The sequence below is a fragment of the Macrobrachium nipponense genome, chromosome 28, assembly GCF_015104395.2.
Source record: "Macrobrachium nipponense isolate FS-2020 chromosome 28, ASM1510439v2, whole genome shotgun sequence".
Classification (NCBI taxonomy): Eukaryota; Metazoa; Arthropoda; class Malacostraca; order Decapoda; family Palaemonidae; genus Macrobrachium; species Macrobrachium nipponense.
Window position 1 is genome coordinate 22,198,201 of NC_087217.1, and position 25,849 is coordinate 22,224,049.

Sequence of the window (25,849 nt, forward strand, 5' to 3'; positions counted from 1 at the left end):
TGGTTTGAACCCTAGAATCAACAGGGTCCCCTGGCTTAACCAGAGTCTCTGGACACATGGGACCCCACCAGGAAATCCCCACCATGAGGGGCACCGGGGAGCCCCACCTGGGGGGGCCAACGCGAGCCCCACCAGCCATGGAGGCCCCACCAGTGGGGCCCGGGAAACCCCAACAGAGGGGGCAAGGGTGTCACTTTTTAGAGGGGGTGTGGAAAACCCCACCTTGGGGCAACCGGGGAGCATTCCGAAGGGGCACTAGGAAGAAGCATACCTCAATTGTTTGTGCTTCAAGGCATCCCAAATAGGATTTCCTGCCCAACAGCTTTTTGGCCTGTCCCACACTGATATGTTCACAATAGATTTTAGTAATGCCTCTTGTTCTTTTTTGAATTCACTACATTTCTTATCACGGGCTCGATGTTCACCCCTTACAGTTTATGCACATTACCGGTCCAGAACATTCCTCGTGCTCAGGCTGGCCACACGATTCACAGAGTTTATTTCTGGTACAAACATTAGAGGAGTGTCCAAAACCAAAACATTTAAAGCACTGGAGCACTCTGGTCTATAAGGACGAACTTTCAAGATTTCACTGTCAAGAATAATTTCAGATGGCAGGAAAGAATTTATAAGAATTTATAAATGTTAAAATAAGCATCGATGAGCGGGGCACTTTAAAAACATCCAAACCACGTCTGGACACTATCCAAAATTTCCTCCTCATCCATTTCATGTAAATCTTCATTAAAGATAACACCTTCGCGTAACTAAAATTATAGTGAGGTTTTACCTCTTTTACCATACCCTCAGGATCAAGCTTCAAATTTAGTAGCATTACCGACTGAACATTGGTCTTGGTATGAACTAAAAAACTATTACGCCCAAAGCGAGTTACTTCTGGGCTCCCAACATTGCCGATCTTCTGGCTTACCTTTTCAACCTTTTCACCTTGAAGAGGTTGCCTCTCTCACCATGCGTTGAGATAATTAACCACTTAGCTGGGTCTGGAGATCTGGGAGATTTTACTTATTCTATTAGGATCTTTTTATTTCATTTGGTGGTTTATAAATGTCAAGATTTCTAGGGACCTCTTCTGCCTCTACAAGTCCAACATCATAGAATCTGACCTAAATTCTCTAAAGGCTCTGTGAGCTTCCGATTCAGAGTTGAAAACTATCCAGAATTCAAAAAACTATAATTATTGCCAAGTTTATTTCTTAATTCTTTGATGTTCCCAAATTTACAAAATTCATTATATATCGTGTCATAATTCCAGTCTAAAGGGACTGGTTTCACGTGCAGAATGTTTGTAACAAGGAGCTCATTTGAAAAAGGCCTCCAAAGTTACATGGAGGATACCAGGTTTTTCCTTGTCCTTATCCTTGCCTAAGTCGTCAACAACCAAGATCTAAGTAATTGTCGCCATAAGACGAAGGATTTATGATTCGTCCAGGTAGCCCCCCACCCACCCATGGAGCCACATTTAGAGGACAGTGTTATCCCATACATGGCTGCCCTAGGGGTACCACCCAGATATACACCCACCTCAGTGCTTAAGGCGTCATGATGTCCGTCGAGATCAGACCCAGCACTAAGAGCAGGGTTTGACATATAAACTTTCCCCTCGCTCGACCACGTTAGGTACTCGAGTTCTACGGGTAAGGTGGCATGCCAACCATCCTCACCCTCCCACCAAATCCAATGAGTAAGTCCAAATCATGTCCAAAACCATCCAAAAGTCATCAACATAAAATCTGCATTCTTATAGGGGGAGGAACGCAGAAGGATGAAAAGTTTTCGTAAAAGAAAAAGAGCTGACTTATTTAGTTGGATCAACAGCTGGGCACCAAGGCCCAGCGAGAAAGTAGTTCCCACCAGGCATCAGGGCCCAGCTGCTGAACCCTAAGCCCCCCATCCTCGGCAAGGCTTCAGCATCTGGGGGGCTAGCTTGCTGGAACGCGGCTTCCTGGCAGCGGCTGGCTCTTGCTCAGTGTTCTCTTAGTTTTCAGAGAACGCGCTAGATCATCAAAACTCCAAACATACATTCTTCGGATGTAAGATGAAGAGACGCACTTTTTTAAGGATGCCTTATCAATGGCTATCCTTGGCAGTCTGGGACGTTCTACAGAACCTGCCGAGGGGACGCCTGACGGTGGGGTGGGGGTTCTCCCTAACCTTCCTGCGGCTGTCGACTTTCCTCCTCCACTGGGTCTGGGAGTTTGGAAGAGGTCTAGGCCTGGAAGCGCTACGGGAGCCAATCGACGCACCCTCCACTGCACTGGGAACAACTATATTCACTTCTTACCTTTTTAGAGCTCGCCTTTTGAGCTCCATCCATTTATCTTCAATTTTGCACATATGAATTTGTAGATTCTGTGGAGTAAGAAGGTGATTGAGGGACTTGCACAACTACAGAATTGTCAAATTACTCTAACTGCTCGTTAGTAGAGACTCTTAAAGCTTCTAAGGAAGCGTATCTAGTTTATATGCTTTCTGACTTCCTAAAGTAGGAAGTTAGATCTTATATTTCCCTCATCAGTTCTAACACTTATACACGTATTAGTGAAAAAAAAAATCAATATTTCCCTTATTGCAAAATATATGTGTCTACCGAAAAATTCGGTAGTTTCACGTAATATATTCTTCGAAATTTCGAAGCCAAATTCATTAAAAAGTTAATAAAAGCGTATGCCAAACCAAAGACCCAGTACTTCCCTGCAAAAGACAGGAGGTAGCAACAACGTATGTTGACACTACCGCGACAGAGAAAATCTGGTTCTAGAACGGTAATCGTTCCTATTCCTGCCACCCAGCGGCAGGGGCGGTAGATCACCTGACCTACCTGCAGCGTTTGTGCCGCGAAATTCAAATTTCTGGTCCGGGGACGATGGAGGTCCTATAGCTTAAGTAATATATCTGCTGGGGTTAAGTTTCCATGTACAAAAAATATGGAGCAGCCTGGTTTTATTGCCGATACAAAAGAAGCTGGTAAGGTTTGGTGGTCATCCAAAGATGACTCCCACCACCTTCCTTTTGTTTGTATGGCCTTGGCCTTTTTCTCATAGAACTTTTTTCCACTGTTCCCACTGACCAACCGCGACAAACAGAACATGGATTAGTAATCGTACATACGTTTTCCCTGCACCTACTACACGTTGGATGAGGATCCGTCGACACCGAAGTTAGAAATCTAGAACATGGAAAGCCACTGACTCCTGGGCATATCCTTTGTCTCCTCTTCGAAACGGCAGATGATCCCGATGTTGAGGCGAAAATCTCCATCATACCACTTATACACTCTTACCGATCACACTCACACTGAGCCCACCACTCGGAGAAAGAAAAAGTAATAAAAAATGGAAAATGAAAAATGAAATGGATAAAAAAATGGGCAAACTGAAAAGAACCTGCTTTAACAATCCATAGACAGTAAACACGTCTTATCTTAAAGGCGGTAGGAAAATAACTGATGGGTCACAGGTCGCCGTGGGCATTCTGGGTATACATGCCCCATGACCTGGTATAGATGCCAATAGTCCCTGGATCTCACAAGTGTAATTTTAATTCTACCAATTTCCAGCTTGGCTCTAGTAAATCCTAATGTTAAGACTGAAGGTTTGTTCCGTATATGAACAAATATGGGTTGCAGAGAGAGAGAGAGAGAGAGAGAGAGAGAGAGAGAGAGAGAGAGAGAGAGAGAGAGAGATGAGGAGAGAGATAAGCATGGGGGGGGGGGGGGGGGTCAGTGTTCGGTCAAAACATGTCCCCATGATATTACTGGTTTTCTTAAAATTGCAATTGAAATATATTTTTCAAATATGGGCAAAGTTTGGCAGTGCAAGTATCTATTCAATGCACAAGCAAAAAAAAAGCAAGAATACTGAAGCATACAATGATGAATGCACTGCTACAGGAAAGAATACAGAATTGAAGCCAAAGGCCAGGCACTGATGCCTAAGACATCATTCAGAGCTGAAAGGGAAAATGAGAGTAAAAGGTTTGAAAGGTGTAACAGGAGGAAAACCTCACAACTCTACTATGAAACAATTGTTAGCAGGGTGGATAGAAAGATGGAAGAAAGAGAATATGAATGGGGGTAGAGTAAAAGGAATGAAAAGAGCTGCAGCTGTGAGGTGCACTGATGGCACTAGACTCCTCTGGAGGAGTAAACTGCTAAATATAGTTAAATTTATCAACATTTTTCAGCTCTATCTCCAGATTTTACCTACACCAGCACAACATAGCTACTACATACCTGATGATAAGGTAGCTCCCAAATGACACACAACAGCTGTCAGATGGTATGGCAGATGTCCAGAGACATCAGATTTACTATTTGTATTTGGTTTGGTCGTTCTGCTTTCCTTCTCTAGCTCCATGAGTGCCTGCTTCCGAACCTGCTCTGACAGACATGCACGGCAAAAGCATGGTAGTTCTAGAGGAGCAGGCATTGCTTCACTGCATTTTGCAGTGAACATATTTCTGAAAAATAAATGATAATGAATGCTCATCATGAAGTATTTAAGATTAGGTAAAAAGTTTATGAGGATAAAAAAAATTTGATTTTGAAGTAAAAACAAAAAGAAATCAAGAATGCAATACTATAGCACATGGTTTGAACACTGCAAAAGCTCACCTATGATAAGCACTGAACCTCTTCACGTGAATAACAAGATGATGTGGTAATTGAGAAAAGTGGACGGAACGACGCGCTTCATTGTGATGAAAACAGTGATCACACCAATATTTATTATTGTCACGTAAGCATTCCTCTTCGCATAATGCTGACATGAACACCTGAGTCTCGCTGACATTCTCATCCTCTGTTGGAAGAGAATTTGTCTTTGTAATGACTGGGAGATACACTTTTTTAAATATAATATTGTTTAATATACAGAACTGTTTCTTGATGCAAAATTAGCGTAATAAAAACATTTTTACAATAAAACAAGTTTTTTAACAAAAGCATTTATCATAAATAGTTTCAACTATGTGGAGCCTATCCTGGAGCATGAAGCACAACATTTCAAAGCTCCCATTGCACATGCCTATAGTGAGACAAATTTATGAAGAGACTGGCTATTGTCTTTGGTCTATAAGTAGCTGCCACTTCTTCCCTGACCTTTAGGTTCTACCCCTATAAACAGAGGCCCTTTTCTCTTCGGAATACTACTCAAATCTGTTCTTCAAATTGCCATGCAAATCTGGGTTTAACTTTCTGGCTTCACTTTTTGTTATTTATTATACATATTGTGTACATGTACTGGAGTTTGCTCACAATGAATGTTTTTTCTATTACAGTTGACTCCTGCTATTCGTGGACTCACGATTTGCAATCACCTATTCGCGGGTTTTTCTATGGACCATATAAACCCAGTATTTGCGGGAAATTTGCCTATTCGCAGAATTTTTCACTGAGAAATATTCACAAAATGACAATTTGTCAAAAATTGCATTTTTCCTAACTATACAAACCTGAGGTCCTTTAACAATAGGAAGTAGCTAGCAGCAGCTGGGACGGTCGTAAGCTTCGAACAAGGGGAGAATGGTAGTTAACTGCTTGTCCGATCGTGCGCGCGCCCGCGCGCCTGAGAGGTGAAGAATCACTTTTGCTTTAGGCCCATGCAAAAAGTTGCAGAGTGAGGGGTGGCATGAGGTGGGACTATATGTAAAGGACCTCAGGTTTGTATAGTTAGGAAAAATGCAATTTTCGACAAATTGTCATTTGTTCCGATATGTAATACAAACCTCGGTCCTTTAACAATAGGAAGACTCACTTCTTGGTGGGAGGAATCTGAGTCTTTTTTGTGAACAGACTGGTGTTCGTCCAACCCTGGAATGCCTCCCTGGTCGTAAGAGCGAGGGAGGGATCCAAGCCTCTGTCCGATTGATCGGGGTGTGCACCGCAGGATCAATGGTCAGACCTCTGGCCAAGTACTAAGAGAGAGGCAAGCGTATCTCTTCGTACCAGCAAGCAAGAACTTGTTCCTGTTTGCAAGAGACAATCATAAAATTATGGGTTTGTCTCAAGTTGGCATCCACTTCCTCCCCCTTGTTGGAAGAAGTGGTGGATATTGAGTAGCTCACCTGCATCTCGTTCTTACCCAGCAGGGTGACGACCGTATCCCTCTACCCAGAGGTAGAGGAGAGAAAAAGATGGGAAGAGGAGCCAGTCACACTCATTCACTCATCCATTCTTACAGTCACACCAGGACTCGATGCTGTTCAGCCTGCGAGGGTCTGGGTTTGCTACACAACGTGTTGAGCAGCCACCACGGGTCCCAAGGAAAAAGATCCAAGGACCTGTGGGCAATATCCCGAAGGTAGAAGGAGGTGCATGTGGTCTGGTTGGACCAGACCCCTGCCTTCAGTATCTGCGCCACGGAGAAGTTCTTGCGGACAAAGCAGCATCTCCTTCGCATCGAAGGCGGTGAAGTCCATTAGGAAGGGGATTGTGAATGACTCGAACCGATCGTCAGGGACCGAAGGGTTCCGAGTCTTCGCTACGAAGTTCGGTACGAAATCGAGCGTCACGGATCCCCATCCCCTGGATGCTTGACTTCACAGGAAAAGTCATGCAGTTCCCTCAGAGGAAAAGAAAGGAATAGTCGCATGACCTATCCCTCTTCTTGACTTCGGTGATGTCCAGTACCCATACTGATCTATCCGTCTGCAGCGAAGTGTCTCGCACCTCCTATCCCCATGCAGCGAAGTTCTTCTCGGTAGTGGATAGGGACACCGCCACTCGATGGTGGGTGTCGATGGTATGGGTACTGGGACAAGCTATTAGGACGAAGTAATGGTTGATCGGAACCACCGAACTAAGTCCACAGCATAGTTCGTAACTGACTCGGGCGCTCTGACAGCTGCCGACTGACTGGTTCGGTAGTAAGGCAAGTTGTCCAAGCATCCGAGTAAGTCACGTGACTTTCGCCCTTTAAAGGGTTATGCCGAGAGACCAAACAAATAAGTGTATTTGTTTGTCACCGATGCCGGACGGTGAGGTGATTATTCTCTTAAGGCATGTGCCCAACAGGCGAAAGTCAATTGCCTTCTAGAGACCGAGGTCCCTGAAGGCAAGACATTCTCATAGTTGTTGAATCTCAGCTAAGGAGAAACAACACTATGTGACGTTGAAGACGAAGGTAGACATTGAATGTAACCTACGTCTTCACAGACGAATCGAGAGAAGGATTCTCAAGATTCAGAACCTGTGCTTACAAATGACTGAAAACGCTAACCGCTATTTCATTGCTGTCCGGTGAGACATCGTTGCAATGAAAGCGGGGCACTTTTCAGTAATGGAAACACAGGGGAGAGCCGCCTGAAGAACTGCTTCTCATGGGCTGAACATTTGGAAGTAGAGCTGACAGGTCGGAGAGTAGGCGATGTCTTCTGACACATCTGTTAATTCGGGGTGAACAATGAACAATTGCACACCTACGAATACGAGATATTTTGAAGACAAACTCAGATGTCTGCAAAATCATTCGCATTATCGCAGTGCGATGCAGCGGGAGACTAGTACAGACTTCTGTTACCTGCGGTAAACAGAAAGATGAAAGAGTTCAAGAGATATCTCTGTTGAAAATTCTCGCAATGTCGAAGGCAATGGAATCAAGCGTCACAGCAGTAGATGGTCCTTCATTATTGCGAGAATCCCCATTAATCAGAGACCTAAGTCCATGATTGTTGGGTAGAGATACGGTTCGGTAGTTAATCAAAGCAGGGGAGAGAGAGACACAACTGACCGTGCATCTCGGAGGCCCAGCTGATACTGAGCTGCCTATCAGGCAGTTCAATACGCAGTAGCTGAGCCTGAGCTCTCGCTGACTCGTCATCCTGAGTTGCCAGGTAATCCATTATTCCACGAAAGAATGCGTTCGGCTAGAACCACCGAGCATAAAAGATATGCTCGAGCAATTATATTTAGGCGAAACGAATTTCAGCAAATACAAAAGTTGAAATGGTGTTGTCGTGACAAAACCATAAGTAATAAAATTGAAACTGGAAACTCCTGGGAGGTTGCAGGCAACCCCGAGTTGCAGTTCAATTAGAATATTCCTCGTCTAAGTCGCAATCCGTAGAGTAACTAGGATATGCGCCTACCCCTCGGACAATTCAACTGCTTAGCAGAATCATGTCGCGAGGTTAATATATGTAGTATATTTGTAGGATTCTGAACAACGATCTCCATCCTAAATTCTTTTCCTTCAAGAAAACAAAATAAGGATTGGAGATCGACCACCTTCGATCTCTATTAAAGAGAGTGAAGGAGAAGTCTTCCTCGAAGGAAAGCTTCAATGGTGAACAGAATAACGAAGACGATAGTTCAAGCCAAACTGGATGTTCCCACCCGTTCTTCTCTATTCCAGGTTGGTCGCCTACTGTGAGATACTCTTTTTCAGCAGCAGTCTTCTTCCCAATGCTAGAAATTCCAGGAATTCGAGCATAGGCGAGGTTCCCGATTATCGTGTAACAATTATCAGGGATTCTCGTCTCGCTCACTTTGGACCGTGGTCTCGCCTAAGTGTTTGGAGGTCGTAAAAAACTCGAACACTGAATGCGCTAGAAATTCCGTAGAATTCTAAGCACTCTGCGAAACCCCCACCGAATTCGTCAAACGATATCGGCTGGTGGTCCTCTCGGGTAGCGCAGTCCCCAACGTGGGATCCTACAGAGAAATCTCTGTAGGATCCCTCCCATTTCCCTCGTAGCCGTAAGGAAAGAGGGAATGGGGGAGGAATTGGATACTCGCTCGCCTTCCCAGTGGAACTAGCAGTTGGAGAAGAATAGGAGCAGCCATCGTCTGGAGAAAACGTTTTCCCGAGGAGGGTTACGAACTCGCACTGTAGGTAAGGGTCTGCCGCCACTGTGAACGTCGTCTGGGTGGGGCTGATCGACACCTGACAGGGGAGAGCTGATACCGTCCTCCGACTCATTCCAGTCCTCGTCGAGGTCGAAACCTCTCAGGAGGACCGAAGGAGTATTTAAATACTGTGTCCGAAGACACGTAGAAACGCCGCTGTCGCAGTAGAGGAGGTGGAAGTAGCTTGTTCTACCGGCCAGATCTGAGAGAGCCTTCTTATCCGGAGACGAGAGACTCTGGTTCAAGACAGAATCGGCAAGCTCCTATCGCGGCAGACCCACTGTCGGTTTGGGTTCCCTCTCGGGCCCCAAAACGACTCGAGCCGAGACGTGGGCTCTGCTGGTGGGAGCGGCGATCCTTCCCCGAGGTCGTTGCGCTGACGAATCAGCGCCATAACCTCGACAAAGTTCCTCTGGATCTCGGAAGTCATAGCATCTTGCAGAGTAGGACCGTCAAGCCCCTCGAACAAGAGCATTCCGAGAACCTCACCCTTAAGGAGGAGGAACTGCGATAGACCTCTCTCGATCTCCTCCTGCCACTTGCGCGTACGTCCGGCGTCGTGACGGGATCGTGCGGGGTATACCCCTCACGATCACCCCGCTGTGCCTCGCTCTTCCTGGTGCAAACCGAGGAATTGCAGGCACGGGAGAGGAAGACATGACGCTCCTCTTTCACTCGCTGGCAGAACCAGCGGGCTTGGAGGGCTGCAGGCGATCGTCAACTTGCAGGCCTAGTCGAGCCGTTTCCCAGGAAACTGCTGGACCGAGAACAGTGGCCCCGATCTCGTGTGCAGAGGAGTGCTGCTGGTCCCCCTATCCACCCGGTCCCTGTGGGAGCGGCGGTCAGGAGACCTGCAGAGACCACTGTCGCAGTGAGACTGGTGCGTGTCCTCGCGGCGCGTCATACCGCTGGTACTAGCCGAGGCTGGCACCAACGATCAAGAGGGGGGGAACCTCTTCCCAGCCTCAGCCCGTGGCTGGTCAGACAGTCACGTCTACCAGGGTTACCAGCTGGTCGCTGCGAGAGCGGCCGCTGGTCTGGCGAGAGTCACATGAGCGGCTCTCACCAGCTTCTGCTCCGTGCCACGTACTTGGCGCCGAGCGAACTCTGGCGCCAAAATTTGGCTATACGCTCTCCCGCGGGAGATCGTATACTCAGAAGTTCTCGCGAACGAGAGACCGAGCTGGAACCTGGCGTAACGGCAGCGCCGCAAACACCAGGCGAGGAAGTACCGGTGGTAGTCAGTACGCCTCTGGTCCCAGTCTTCTTCTTCCTTGCGGAAAGGGGGAGAGGGCCTGTTACCGAAAGGCGAAGGAGGACCGGCAGCACAGAAGTCCCCCCCGTCCCACGGGAGTGGAACGAGCCCTTAGAAGTTCCCGAAGGAGCCTTCTTAGGGGGGAAACCCAGGTTACCAGCTGGACGCTGCAAGAGCGGCCGCTGGCCTGGCGAGAGTCACCTGAGCGGCTCTCACCAGCCTTCTGCTCCGTGCCGCGTCTTGGCGCCGAGCGAACTCTGGCTGCACGGTCTCCCGAGGGAGAGCGTACACTCGGGATCTCTCGCGAACGAGAGACCGAGCCGGAACCTGGGTAGCAGCATCGCCGCTAGCACCAGGCGAGGAAGTACCAGTGCTAACCGGTATTCCTCTGGTCCCCGTCTATCTCTTCCTTACGGAAGGGGAGACGGGTCCCGCTCCCGAAGGAGCAGGAGGACCAGCAGAAGGACCCCCCCGTCCCACCGGGGTGGGACGGGCCCTTAGAAGTTCCCAAAGGAGACTTCTTAGGGGGGGATGCAGCCTTCTTCTTCTTCAGCTTATGGGCCTTAGAAGTCGAAGGGGAAGGGGCAGCAGCAGACGATGAAGACGAAGATGACACCTTCCTCTTCTTCTCTTCTTCCTCATCAGCTCACGCAGGACAGTCGTCAGGTCCTCCGTCCAGGCCGGAGTCGGGGCTATTGCCGAAGCAACACGGCCCGACTGCACCTGTCCGGAAGGACCTGGGACTGGGGAAGATACACCGTGGGCAGGACCAGCATGGACAGGCGCAGGAACCAGGAGCGACAGGAACAGCAACAAGCTCAGGAGCGGCAGGAACAGCGGCAGCGGTAAACACAGAAGGGACAGCCAAGCCAGTAGCGGGAACCACATTAGCGGCAGGTACGGCAGGCCCAGCCATCGCCTCGTAGAATCATCGGCAGCCAGCGGGAACCTGGGTATTGGCGGCCGGTCCAGGGGAGAGCTGCTGGAACAGCGGAAGTCTGGGGCAGGTAACACGAAGAACACAGGCGGCGGCGGCATACCCCCCCTCGGTACAGCGGCGACCGGCCCTAGTAGCGGCAGACGGCGTCACCGACACAGCATGGGGAGTGTAGACCAGCGGGGGGAAGCAGCATAAGCGGCCGTGGAGGTAGTAGTGGAGACCGCTCCAAGGTCACCACCCCAGACCTCGCTAGACGCTGCAGCAGCCCGTGGATGCTAGGCACGCCCTGCCGCCGCAGTGGTCCATACCTGTCCAAGGTCGTCTCCCACGGATGTAGCACCTGCGGTAGCACAGACAGATTAGTAAGAGGGGTTCCCTCACGCACGGGGGGGAGACATGCCCCACCACGAACGCAAGGAAGACCCCAAATACAAAATACAACGAGGAAGCTGAGCGGGGAGCAGGAAAGAAGACGAAGAATCGGATACCAAGGGAGTCACGGGAGAGCTTTCCGACGACTTCCTGGCAGACCTTCGCTTCCCCTACCCCCGCACAGCAGTGAAAAGTAATATGAAAATGAAACAGAATACTGCCCTTGCGATTCACTTCATAGAACTTAAAGGGGAAAAGATCAATTCCCGGGTAAGAGCGGAAACTTGATCTATAATAATATGATGCTATCATAAAATTTATATGAAAATGAAACACAATACTGCACTTGCGATTTCACAGAAAATAAATCGTAAGGATCAATTCACAGAAAATAAATCGTAAGGATCAATTCCCGGGTAAGAGCGGAAATTGATCCAAAATTAAATTTGATGCAAATAAATAAATGAAAATGAAAAGTGAAAAGAATACTGCATTGCGAATCTACTTTCATTGCATTCTATTCATACAAAATAAGAGGCTCGTGCCGAGCGCAATCACGCTCTCGGCAACGAACGCACAGGGCAAAAATATAATGAAAAGAGTACTTACATTTTTCAATTACACACTTTCGCCCAAAATACATGACTCCGCGCGAGCGCGTCTGCCCTCGGCATTGAGACATAATTCAAGGGTATCAATTTCATGAAAAGAGCGGAAATCGCCGCATCTACGGCGATAGCTCCATGTTGGCTCATAATTATGTAATGAAAATGAAAACAGTGTACTTACAGTTTCATTTTCAAGTCAAACAAACCATTAGTAGAAAACACAATATAAACAAAGCATACGACGATGAAGCGGGCAGAGAGCGATGACGAACACGTCCTTCACACCCGCGGCCGAAAGCAAAAGTGATTCTTCACCTCTCAGGCGCGTGGGCACGCGCACGATCGGACAAGCAGTTAACTACCGTTCTCCCCTTGTTCGAAGCTTACGACTGTCCCAGCTGCCACTAGCTACTTCCTATTGTTAAAGGACCGATGGTTTGTATTACGTATCGGAACAATGATGTATTTTCATATCATTTCCACTGTATGTAGCAACTTAATTTCACATAAAATTAGAGAAACATGTGACAACTGTTAAGACATAATATTTCAAACATGTGCCCTTTTATGTAAAACTCTTTATCTTCATTTTCTAAGAAAATATCTTAGTTTTACATCATGTGTTTGCATTTTTTTATTAACTTTCCTTTGCTATGCTTAAACACAAGTTTTTCCCAAACTTATGAAATGACTCTTTGTTTAATATAATTCCAATATTTTCCATAACTATAATGAAATATTTTCAAAAGTGGGGATTTTCTTTCTAATAAAGAAATTTAGAGGCATATTTCCTTACAAATATTTATCGAAGTGGTCTAGGTGTGTACAAGGTGTATCAAGCAGTGACTCTTTAAGAATGGTAACTAATGAGAGTAATTGCGTCCAAAGATACAACATGAGCAGCTCACTTCAGCAGACCTTGGCAATCCCTCAACCAATGCAGGGTGCAAAAAATACGCTCTTTGGTTGGGGACAAGGAAGTATGCATCCGGTTGGTCTATGGAGTCAATGAAGCCCCCTGTATTTACAGTCTCCGTGTGGAGAGAAATAGGCAGAAATTTATTGAGTTGGCTGAGGTAAATGTCCTCAAATCCCAAGTTCATTGTGATTTTTCATCATCATTATCACCACAAACCTTTTACACCAACATTAAATGAGTTCTCCTTACTCCCCTCTGTCCATTGCTGTCTGTCCTAACTCTAAACCCTCATCAGGTTTAGGGGTCTACCTATTCCCTTTTCCATGATTACCTGGGCCTTCTTACATGTCTTCATTTGCTGGTTTCTGATTGACTGTTCCTTATTCCTTTTCACTTCTGTCTAAACTACCCAAATGTTTGAGGTCTCAGTCCATTTCTTAGCTGTTTGAGACATCATATCTCTATCATTTTCTCATTCACTATAAAATTTCACCGCCTCTGGACATGCATCCCAGCATTCTATTGTAACATCTTTTCAAAATTACTAGAATATTTTTAATAGTTTCCACATTTTTGCAGCATTTTTGCAGCATACAGTACTATGCTCCTCATGTGTGCATGTTACAGTACTCTTAATTAATATTACTCTTACTCTATTTTTTGTCTCATCTTTATGCATTATAATTCACACACGTGTCTCAAAGCTTTTAAGGGAAAAATGATTTTGTATTCAAAATATCAAGGCACTGAAAAATTCAAAATACTTAATGTTCTTGTAGCTGTCAGGTTATGAATGGAGGTCAACTATCTTTCAACTGTCATGGGGCTGCTTTGAAGGCGGCTTTAGGAGTTTCCCTTGCAAGGACCAAAGAAGGTGGTGTATAACCCCTAATGGTAATAGGGACAAAATGGTAATAAAACCTTTGTCATTTTCAATCTATTTGACATCTATATAATAGAATGGTAATGGTATTAACGATGTTTATTAATGCTCAGTGAGACAATTATAATTGTTTTGTTACTTGGGAATAATAGGAATGCTGTAAGGACACTAAAAGGAAGTAACATACTATTTTCTAGTATTCACTGAGACAGCAATAATTATTATTGTGTGTATCGATATATTTTTTTTGCGCAATTAAGACTCTTTACAGATAATAAGCTAGAAAAATAAATTTTTTGACTTGCCATCATCCAGCTGAGGCCAGCCACTCTCATCACTGGCCCATACGTAAGCAAGCAGAATGAGTCTGAAGACACCTTGGGCCAAGCTTTGGGACAGTCTGTATGTCCTAGGATCAGGACTTGTTACCTGAACCCTCTCTTATAGTATTGGTTTCATTCTTGACTGAATGGATACACTACCTATTTAACAAATGTCATAGAAGGAATTAAGGTCTACACGATGAACTTACACAACATGCAGACAATCTTTCAAAAACATGTTTTGTATTTGACCTTCAAAAGCCAAGAATACAGTACTTAGGCCACATGAGCATTGTAGCCATTTAAAGGCTCTCTAAAGCTTGGAATGTTTATACTATACTGTTTCAAATCACCTACCCAAACCATGATATATACGTAATTTAATCATATACTTTTTAGTACATGTACTGAATTTTCATAGATACTCTGACAACATGCAGTTTTCATTTTACACACCAAAGCAAGAACATGAAAGTAAACGTAAATTCAAATGTTAAAAACATATTCAGGTATTTTTCAATGTGTGACAATTTAATGTAATAAATCCTTGAATAATAAAAAAAAAAAATGACACTTACCATCAAAATCGGCTTTGGTTTTAACAGGTACACACACTTCAAGAAAGCTTTCTTCCCTCCCCGTTACTTTCTCACATTCATAACAGCAAGTTTCAAGGCACATGCGACCAATAAATTTGGACCCTACAACATCAACAGCCTGCAAAATATAGTAAACTGTTCATCACAAATGCTTGCCACTAGGTCAATTGAAATAAAAATATAGTATTACAAATCAGGTTTTGACGAAGGAAAAACCTATTTATGGTAGCTGCTGCGAGTCCTCAAAGGAGTTACACTCTCATGGTCCTCCAAGGGTTTCATAAAATAGACCAACCCAATTACAAAGAATTCTCTTATAGTTGATCTCTGCCAGCATAGTGCTTGCTGGCAGTGATAGAAAATGAAGAACTCAGACAGGAGGACTCTAGTCCTATTTCACAACGATTACCTGGACTCTATGTCTTACTTGCACAGATGTGACAACAACATAAGTCAGAAGCCATCTTCAATACATACCAAGCCTGTGCAAGATAAATGTTCATCCCCGTCCCATGCCTTTTCTTCAGGGAAAGAGGGTGGGTTAGAGGAACCACAGCAGCTACCAAAAATGGTATTTTCATTATAAAATAAGTTTTTAAATATACTTACCTAGTAGTTACATATATATAGCTTTATCCCGCCGGTTCGTCGCGTCGCACGGCAGAAATTTAAAATTCGCGGCAATCGCCGATAGATGGTCAGGTGATCATACCTGTGCTCCCTCTACCCAGGTACTTGGAAGCATTCCCATTTGTCCTCAGAAATTCCATGCCCCTGTTCTCAGAGGGGAGGAGGGAGGGACCTTTTATACAGGCAGTCCCCGGGTTACGACGGCTTTGGGTTACGACATTCCGAGGTTACGACACTTTTTCTTAAATATTCATTGAAAAATCCGCCCTGGGTTATGATGTTTGTTCTGAGGTTACGACGCTGACGCTTCCGACGCTCCGAGTTAACGATGCTTTTAAAAAATGCATACTATGATAAAAATCCTTTATAGTTTAGCACAGTATATTAATAAAAATAAGTTTCTGGTTAGATTACAACAAAAATTTTGAGGTTATGATGATTTTCGACACTTTTTATGTCGTATTTTTCGGATTTTTTTAGTGACGCCTCATATGTGGAACTAGTTTCCCAGCGAATGAATACTAGCTTGTGATGCGCAAAGTTTATAACAGTACAAAACTAAGTTTCTGGTTAGATTACAATGCAAATTCCAAGGTTACGATGGTTTTTTATGCTTTTTAACGATACGCAGAACTAGTTTCTGAGCGGAGGGCGCATAAATTAATTTACGCTATTAAACTGTATGGTAACCATAGTCAAGGATAAGGAACGCGTTCTCAAACAGTATACATATCCTTTAATACAAAACAGCAAAATATCATTGAAACATTATTTCACTTAAAGAATCCATTTATACTCTACTTAGACTTGGATATAAAAACCATAGTTTCTCTCTCTCTCTCTCTCTCTCGCTCTCTCTCTCTCTCTGTATTTTCTGACAAAAATAATCACTAATTAGTGTATTTTGATGTTTATTTTCATGACTAAATACATTTTTATAATACAAAAATGATTACTAATTTTCAAAATATTATTTTGATTAATACTGTATTAGTAAGTTTAATAAGTTGAAATGATATCACATAATAAAAATAATAATTCTCTCTCTCTCTCTCCTCATTCTAAAAAATCTCTCTCTCCTCTTCCTCTCCCTCCCTCCTTCTCCTCTCCTCCGTCTCTCTCTCCCCTCTCTCTCTCGTCTTCTCTCTCCTCTCTACTACAAAGATGTATGTTTTTTTGTATGATAAATAAATGATTTACTATTTTCAAATATTAATATTAATTTATACAGCAATAATATCAATTCATTAAAGAAATACCATAGTGAATAGTAAGTTTAGTTTTAACTTATATATTTAAAAAATTATGGAAGAATGAAGGAAATCCCAGTCTTCTTTCTCTAACCTTTCTCTAACTCCAGGTACTAAAACTGTCAGATATATCAAGTTCTGTGACAGGAGGGGGAAGAGCTGCTGTGTTGCCATCAAGTGCTCATGAAATTTTCCTCCCCTCTCTCTCTCTCTCTCTCTCTCTCTCTCTATCTCTCTCTCTCTCTCCTCTCTCTCTCTCTCCTCTCTCTCTCTCTCTCTCTCTCTCTCATTTACTGAGAGACTAAATTTTTTATATATTTGTACTATTTGTTTTTAACTTTCAAATATCAATCAATAATAATAATAATAATAATAATAATAATAATAATAATAACAACAACTGTAATTACAAAATTCATATGTGATAGTATTTTAAAGAAATACAATACTAATCTATCCATGTCACTTTTAATTAAGGTTAACTCTCTCTCTCTCTCTCTTTTTTGCCACACAAGATAATAATGTGTCATAGTGGTAACTCCCTCCCTCTCTTTCACTGGAAGCGTTATAAGTATTTTTTGAAAGAACAGAGAGATAAATCTCTCTCTCTCTCTCTCTCTCTTACCGAGATGAAAGAATTTTTATGGTACTAGTATGTAAAATGTTTATTGATAATTTCAGTTATTTAATAATAATAATAATAATAATAAAACTGTAATTACAAAATTCATAATGGTCGTATTTTAAAGAGATGAAAATGACCTTTCCATTTCACTTGTAAGGATAATTCCTCTTTCTTACTGAAATGAGAGAACTTTTATGTTAGATGCACGTGTTTATTATATTTTCAAATAATAATAATAATAATAATAGAAGTAGTAATAATACGATAACTAATTTCAAAAGAAAATTCTTCCCTTCGTCTTTTTCTGTATCAATTTCCCTACCTCATAACTCCAGTGACACTCGGAGCTGGGAAAGTAACAATGCCATACAATGGTCAACGAATTTAATGGTTTTAGTGCTCTCTCTCTCTCTCTCTCTCTCTCTCTCTCTCTCTCTCTCTCTCTCTCTCTCTTTTGCATTTTAATGAAAATATACAGAAAATATACAGTAATTTGTGAATAGACAGTGTTGCACATGAAAAAAGTAAATTAGTGATAATTTTAGAGATACGGCCCTAAGAAAAATTGCAAATTAGTGAAATTTTCCCTGTGGACATGTTTTCAACAACGTCGTTCCGGCTTACGATGATTTTCGGGTTACAATGCGTCTTAAGAACGGAACCCCCGTCGTAACCCGGGGACTGCCTGTATATGTAACTACCAGGTAAGTATATTTAAAAACTTATTTTATAATGAAAATACCATTTTTAAATACTAACTAACTTCCCTGGTAGTTACTATATATATATATATATATAGCTGATTGACACCATTGGTGGTGGGTTAGGAAACAGCAACACCGTTGGGAATTCGTATAATTATTAATCGCTATATATTAGCTGTAACAATAATCTGGTTCCTACCTGATAAGGGAGCTGGCTTTATAGTTTTCCTGCCTCATTCGCCTGCATTCCTTGAGAGACCCAGGGGGCTGTAGAAAGTCTCTGTGGGGCTGTCACACGGTCCTCGACCTTAACATGACTAGACCACCACCCTTGCTGTCCATGGCATAGCCATGGACAATGAGCTGACCACCTGACCCACTAACACACTAAAAACACACTCCATAAAACCAAACTTAGACTTGCACCCCAGACTATGGAAGGTTGCAACAACCTTCACAGACAATCTGTGAGATCAAGTTCAAGAAGATGCAAGGGTATAAACAAGGTTATGGGTTAGAGGCAGTAGTACCTTCTCCAACTACGGCGCCAGAGGCAACGTACGGACCCAGGGAACAACAATCCTCATATTGGGTCTACCTTTTTTAGGTAACAATCTGCGAAGATTGACTTGCTTCGCCAGAATGTCGGTTCCAAAATCGATATCATAGACTTGTTGTGTCTATAAGCCATCAAAGTGGCCACAGCTCTTACTTCGTGTGCTTTGACTTTGAGGATTGGGAAGCTTTTCTCGTCACAGTTCTGGTGAGCTTCCCTTATTAAATCCTTGATAAAGAATGCCAGTGCATTCTTTGACAAGGGTAAGGAAGGTTTCTTCACCGAGCACCAGAGGTTGTCTGCCTGTCCTCTCATGTTTTTGGTCCTCTGCAGATAAAATTTTAGGGCCCTCACTAGACAAAGGCCTCTCTCCTTTTCCTGTCGTACCAAATGAGTCCTGGTATGGTAAAGAATCTGGGCCATGGCTGAGAAGGATTCTCGTTCTTGGCGAGAAAACCTAGTTGCAGCGAGCAAACTGCATTCTCTCCATTCAAGCCTACATTTTTGCTAAAGGCTTGCAATTGTCCTATCCTCTTGGCTGTTGCCAACGCAACCAGGAATAGGATCTTCTTAGTGAGATCCTTCCACGAAGCCTTGTCGAGAGGTCCAAACCTGCTCGAGGTTAAAAACATCAGGACTACATCCAAATTCCAAGAGGGGGTTGGGTTGTCCTTCCTCTTAACTGTCTCAAAGGACCTTATGAAGTCCAAGAGATCCTTGTCTCCCGACACGTCAATGTCACTGTGACAGAAGACGGAGGCTAGCATGCTGCGGTATCCCTTGATGGTTGATACTGCAAGTTTCTCTTGGGTTCTTAAGTGTAACAGAAAATCTGCCAGTTGAGTTAGAGAGGTACTGGAAGAGGAAATGTTGTTAATTCTGCACCATTCCCTGAACACGTCCCACTTTGACTGGTACACCTTGATTGTGGACGTCCTCCTCGCTCTCGCGATTGCTCTTGCAGCTTACCTCGAAAAGCCCTTCGCTCTTGCCAGTTTTTCGATAGTCGAAAGGCAGTTAGATTGAGAGCGAGGAGATTTTGATGGTATCTCTCTATATGTGGCTGTCTGAGTAGATCGTTCCGACAAGGTAACGATCTTTAGGTGTCTACTAGCCACTCCATCACTTCTGTGATCCAGGGTCTCATGGGCCAAAACGGAGCTATCAGTGTCATGCGGGCATTGTTCGACTCCCTGAACTTCTTCATGATTCTGTCTAGGATCTTGAATGGGGGGAAGGCGTACATGTCTAGTCCTTCCCAATCCATGAGGAAGGCGTCTACTGCCACTTCTTCCTGGTCTGGGACTGGAGAGCAGTAAACACGTAACCTCTTTGTTCTCTGTGTCGCAAAGAGGTCTATTGACGGTTCTCCCCACAGATTCCAAAGCCTGCTGCACACCTCGTGATGTAGGGTCCATTCTGTCGTGAGAAACTGTCTTCCTCTGCTGAGAAGATCCGCTCTGACATTGTTCTCTCCCTCTATGAAGTGGGTTATCAGAGTTATATTGTTCGCTTTTGCCCACATTTGCTGCCTTGTAAAGGGAATCCGAACGAGTGCCTCCCTGTTTCCTGATGTAGGCCAACGCTGTGGTGTTGTCTGCGTTTACCTGTACTAACTTGTTCTGGACCTCCTCCTGGAAGCGTATTAGCGCTAGATGAATGGCCACCAGTTCGTTCACGTTTATATGCCATTTCTTCTGATGGTCTTCCCATAGACCCGAGATTTCGTCCTTCGCCAGTGTTGCACCTCACCCCACGTCCGATGCGTCTGAATACAACACTAGGTTGGGGTTCTTCTGTTGAAGTTCGAAGCCTTCTTGTAGTTTGCTGGTGTCGTCCCACCAACTCAACTGATTGTTCTGGAACAACCTACTAAGTCCATAGCGTAAGCCGTAACTGAATCGGGCGCTCTGACAGCTGCCTACTGACTGCGTTCGGCAGTGAGGCAAGTTGTCCAAGCATCCGAGCAAGTCACGTGATCTTTGCCTTTTGAAGGGTTATGCCGAGAGACCATACAAATTGTCTATTTGTTTGTCTGATGCTGGACGGCAAGGTGGTGAATCTCTTAACGAGGTGATGATCCTCTTAAGGCCTGTGCCCAATAGGCGAAAGTCAATTGCCCTCACAGCCGAATCGAGAGAAGGATTCTCAAGGTTCAGAACCTGTGCTTATAAAGGACTGAAAACGCTAACAGCTATTTCATTGCTGTAAGGTGAGGGGTTGTAGTTGCAATGAAAGCGGGGTGGTTTCCAGTAATGAAAAACACAGGGAAGTACTACTTCTCATGGGCTGATCATTTGGAAGTAGAGCTGGCAGGTCGGGGAGCAGGCGATGTCTTCCGTATATATCTGTCAATTCGGGGTGAACAATGAACAATTGCACCCCTCCGAATATGAGATATTTTGAAGACAAACTCAGATGTCTGAAGAAAAACATTCCGCATTATCGCAATGCGATGCAGCGGGAGACTAGTAAAGACTTCTGTTACCGTGCGGTAAACAAAGATGAAAGAGTCCAGAATATATATCTCTGTTAAAAATTCTTGCAATATTCAAGGGGATGCAGATGTCATTCATGTATGCGAGAATCCCCGTTAATCAGAGACCTAAGTCCGATATTGTTGGACAGAGAAAAGGTTCGGTAGTCAATCATTGTAGGGGAAAGAGACATAAACCGACCGTGCATTTCTGAGAGCCAGCTGGTACTGGGTTGTCTTTCTGCAGGCCCCTACTCAGTGGTTCTTGCTCACTCGCTATCCTGAGTTGCCAGGTAATCCATTCCTCGAAGGAATGCGTTCGGCTAGAATAATAGAGCGTTAAAAGAGGGATCTACAGGCGGCCTTCGGTTAGCGGCAGGGGTTCTGTTCCTGGCCACCGACGCCAAGCGATTTTCGACGCTGAGCGATTTTAAAGCCTACGGCCGCCGCACACCTTCTTTCGAAACTCTAGACCAGTCAAAGGAGCCGTAATCCCACAACGGCGCAATAAGTAAAATTATATTTATGCAGTATAGTTAGTACTATAGAATTTACTGTACAGTACATGTGGGTGTCTAGAGTATGTAAAGATATAATAAAGTTTATACAGTGTACAGGTAGCTGTAGTGTTCAGGTTACGATCATTAGTCTTACGATAGTCCGATTTTATGAGAGATCAAATTACAATGGCCTAACTTTATCCATCTTCTAGTTACATAAGTTCAATAACAGCATAAGAGAATGATGAAAGTATGGTTTTAACGTTATACCCGTTGCGTGAACGTGTACAGCCATGAACAACCGAACGAGAAACGACTTTTTTTTTTTTCTAAGTACAACCGAACTGGATAACATTTGTTTGGCTTGTATTTCGATCATAGTACTACAGTGCAACATTACCGTATTTGTTATAAATGGCGTTATGTATAGAATAGAACTGAGATATCTTAATGTAATAACTTTATTCGCTATAGATCAGAGATCAATATAGATTAAAGATCAATCGGGAAATATATCGTTAAATTTAAACCTAGTTATAACTGAAGCTGAGAAAACTGTTCAAGCTGCTAATGACTATTATCGTAGATCGGCAACAAGGATAAAACTGCAGTAAACGTCTGCCATCACACACAACTGTAGATAAAATTGGGATAAAATCATTTTAATCAAAACTACTGTGCTTGAAAGAACACATTTTACTGTTGGTTTCACGCCGATATAAGATAAATAAAGTAAAGTTTGTATTACGATGATATAAAGGATTATTGCGAACGGAATCACATAATTTTTTACGCAATAAACATGCCGCCAACGTAATCTGTTAACGAAAAAAATAGTAGTTCACATTCACAACGAGACATATTCAATAAATATTTCCACCTAAAAACACGCTGTATAAGGAAAAATAACTTTGTCTCATATGAGTCAAGTATATAGATATTCGTTTATGCTAACTAGAAGCAAGAGCATTTGCTCAGAATTGCGCTATGGTGAAACAAACTCGTATTCATTAGCTGATTTCAAACCACAACATTGGCCGCTCCGCGGAATACGGGCTTAAGTTTGCCATAGTATTTTAAAATACAATAATATGAGAATACATACAATATTCTTGGATATAGTGAAATAATGTATAACTTTTTAAAGGATTTATGGAAAAGATGCATAATTAATAAGATAACACAATGGATTTTTCGGAACTGGCGGACAAGAACGAACATGAAAAACCCTCCCCTGACAACGTGGAGCGTAGTTACAAAGGCTGCCTTAATTTGTATCTTATTTCTGTACAAAAATGAAAATACCTTTACATATTATATTTTCATACACATTTTAAACATAAAAGCATAAACATTTGAAAAATCGACACATCCATCGCTAAATTTGCACTCTTTTTAACTCTTATTATTTCGGAAGAGCGGCAGGCGGCGGCATACAAGAACGAACTTGAAAAAAACATTGTAGTCGATAACTTGAAGGGGAGTTTCAAAAGCTGCCTTTTTATCATATTTCTGCACAGAAATAAAAATACCCTATTCGTAATACATTTTCATACACATTTTAAACATAAAAGCATAAACATTTATAAAATCAACACATCGATCGCTAATTTGCACTTTTTTTAAATCTATATTTTCGGAAGAGCGGCAGGCGGTGGCTTACAAGAAAGAACATGAAAAAACATCGTATTTGATAACGTGAAGGGCAGTTTCAAAAGCTGCCTTTGTATCATATTTCTGTACAGAAATAAAAATGCCTTTCACGTAATACATTTTCATACACATTTTAAACATAAGCATGAACATTTATAAATCGACACATCCATAGCTAAATTTGCACTTATGTAACTATATTTTCAGCATAGAACAGCGTCAGAGGCATATATTTTACCCTAATACCTACGTAATAACTCTCCATAAAATTTGTTAATATAATTTGCATAACCTTTATGGTCTGAACGGCATTTCTACAAATGTATGAACTCGTTAGACAACGGCGCTAGCGGTGCTGTTAACTGAAATTCGTGCCGTAAAGATACCTTTAAAATGCCTTATTTTTTTAATGAATATTTTTGACGACCGCTGTAAAACCGATTCGCCGTTGAGTGATTGCGCCGTTAACCGCGGGCCGCCTGTATTGTGCTCGAGCAATTATATTTAAACGAAACGGATTTCGGTAAATACAAAAAACTGAGGTGGTGTTGTCGTGACCATACCATAAGTATCTTTAACCCCTTCTTTACCGGGTGGGTGAGCAGAATGTAAACATTATGTTCGCTGCCGAACTGAATCTCTCAGTAGTGACTCCAGTTTGGAGGAGTGCCGATCGTAAAAATATTTGCCAAAAATACAATAATCAAGACAGGCTAATGAAATTATCATGTATTATTAGCACTATAATAACGCATATTCTCTGTTAGTTTTATCATCCTACAGGGAATATGAATGATTTTATGAAAAAAAATGTGAAACTCGGTGTCCCTTGTACAAGGGACACTGGTGGTCGGTGAGAAAACTACAGTCTTGAATAGAAATTCGGTCTTACAGAATGTTGGTATATCCACCTGGAACATGCACATAAAGTATTATCAAAATAGAACAGTAAATAAGCACTTAATAACAAAAAAAAAAGCAAAAACTAAAGCGAAAGGCCCGCCAATAAATATGGAAATCGCAAATTTTATAGTATATCTTTAAAAAATTGGTCGATGTCTTTTTCTACGTTTTCTAAGATTAGTTTCATCACAGAAACCAACTTTAGGAGCATCAGGGGTATCTAAACTAATTTTTCAAGTTTCTTGTCCTCAGAAAAAATAGCTTCTTTGCTTTTTCTCTGGTTTGGTTTTTTATATATAAAGTTACTATAAGGCTTTATTTTTACCTTCATTTATCTGGTGTTCATATCTTTTTTTTGGAAAATGTAATAAGTGAATAAATAAATAAATACAGTAAATGATGATGCAACTGGTTTTATACTTGGGTAGAAGTTATTACATGTTTACGCTTGTTTGGTTTTGTGATTTTTTGTTGAGACGCAGTTCATCTGTCACCTACACACTACTAGAAGCAGTAATAATATTTTTTTGGGTTCATCATACGTCTGGCATCGTGTCATACTGTTTATTTTGCTCCAAATTCTTCAAACCGAAATTACAGAATGATTGGAAGTCCCTATCTGAAAAGAGGAGTTTTGGTGGTACTATGCGTACCACCTTCATGCACCTGGGGCGGTGTAGTAGACTTGAATGGTGGTACCCACCTACCTCCAAACAAACTTTCGGTAATGAAGAGGTTAAAATCAAAACTGGTAACTCCTGGGAAGATGCAGACAGTCCCAAGTTGCAGTTCCATTAGGATACTAGCCGTCTCGGTCACAAACCGTAGAATTAACTACGGTATGCGACTACCCTCCGGACAATTCAACTGCTTAACAGAATCATGTCTCGAGGGTAATATACGTCGTGTATTTGTAGGTTTCTGTACAACGACTTCCATCCTAAATTCTTGTCCCTTAGAGGAATGAGAATAAGGATTGGAAATCTACATCCTTCCTTCTCTAGTCAAGAGAGTGAAGGAGAAGTCTTCCCCTAAGGAAAGCTTCAATAGTGAAAACAGAAAACCCAAAGACGAAAGTTCAAGCCAAACTGGATGTTCGCGTTTGTTCTTCTGTATTCCAGGGTTGGTCGTCTACTGAGAGATATCCTTACTTCAGTAGCAGTTCTTCTTACAAACGTTAGAAATTCCAGGAACTCGAGCATTTGGCGAGGTTCCCGATTATCGTAAAAACAATTATCGGGGATTTCGATTAAAGTCCTGCGTGGCCTTTTGGGCTAAGGCAGAGGAGACCTCATTCTTGAAGGAGGAAGACTTCTGGGGTTTACCCTTCATAAACTGCGATGGCGGGCTCCGAGGTACAGCCTGCTGAAAATCATTCAGATATAAGTCCGCCAATACCGCAAGTAATCTTTTCAGATCCGCCGCATGAAGAGTTTCTTGCGTCTCCTCTTCTGAGATCTCTTCCAAAGGATTGGCGATTTCCATGTCGAATGAGTGGGGGAATCATGCGCATCGTCCTGCTTGCATGCGTCATGCGTGCGTCCAGCATCTGCTATCCAATGTACACACATGCCCTCTGCATTTCTTATATACTGTGTGGGGATCAAGAGCAGCTTTTGCAAGCCGGGTCTTGCACCCCTTCACACACATACTAACAACAGAGTCAGCCATCTTGAAAATCCAGAAAACAAGTTAAAATAAACTGTCCAAGTCAGAAACCAACAAAATTTATTTTATACGTGTGAAAAAGAAATCAAGGAAAATCCAATATCAGCGAAAGCCAA

The 25,849-nt window shown here is 42.9% G+C and overlaps 1 protein-coding gene across 2 annotated transcripts in view; it reads right to left on the reverse strand.

Annotated features, from left to right (window-relative positions):
* Nucleotides 1–25,849, reverse strand: part of LOC135201580 (ubiquitin carboxyl-terminal hydrolase 1-like) — a 117,640-nt gene that overhangs the window by 38,364 nt on the left and 53,427 nt on the right. For both annotated transcript variants that reach the window (XM_064230609.1, XM_064230608.1), the window contains 3 exons: nt 14,748–14,886; nt 4,637–4,823; nt 4,256–4,482 (listed from right to left, as the gene is read on the reverse strand). In XM_064230609.1, the coding sequence (XP_064086679.1) occupies nt 4,256–4,482; nt 4,637–4,823; nt 14,748–14,886 (553 nt within the window). The remainder of the gene's footprint in view (nt 1–4,255; nt 4,483–4,636; nt 4,824–14,747; nt 14,887–25,849) is intronic.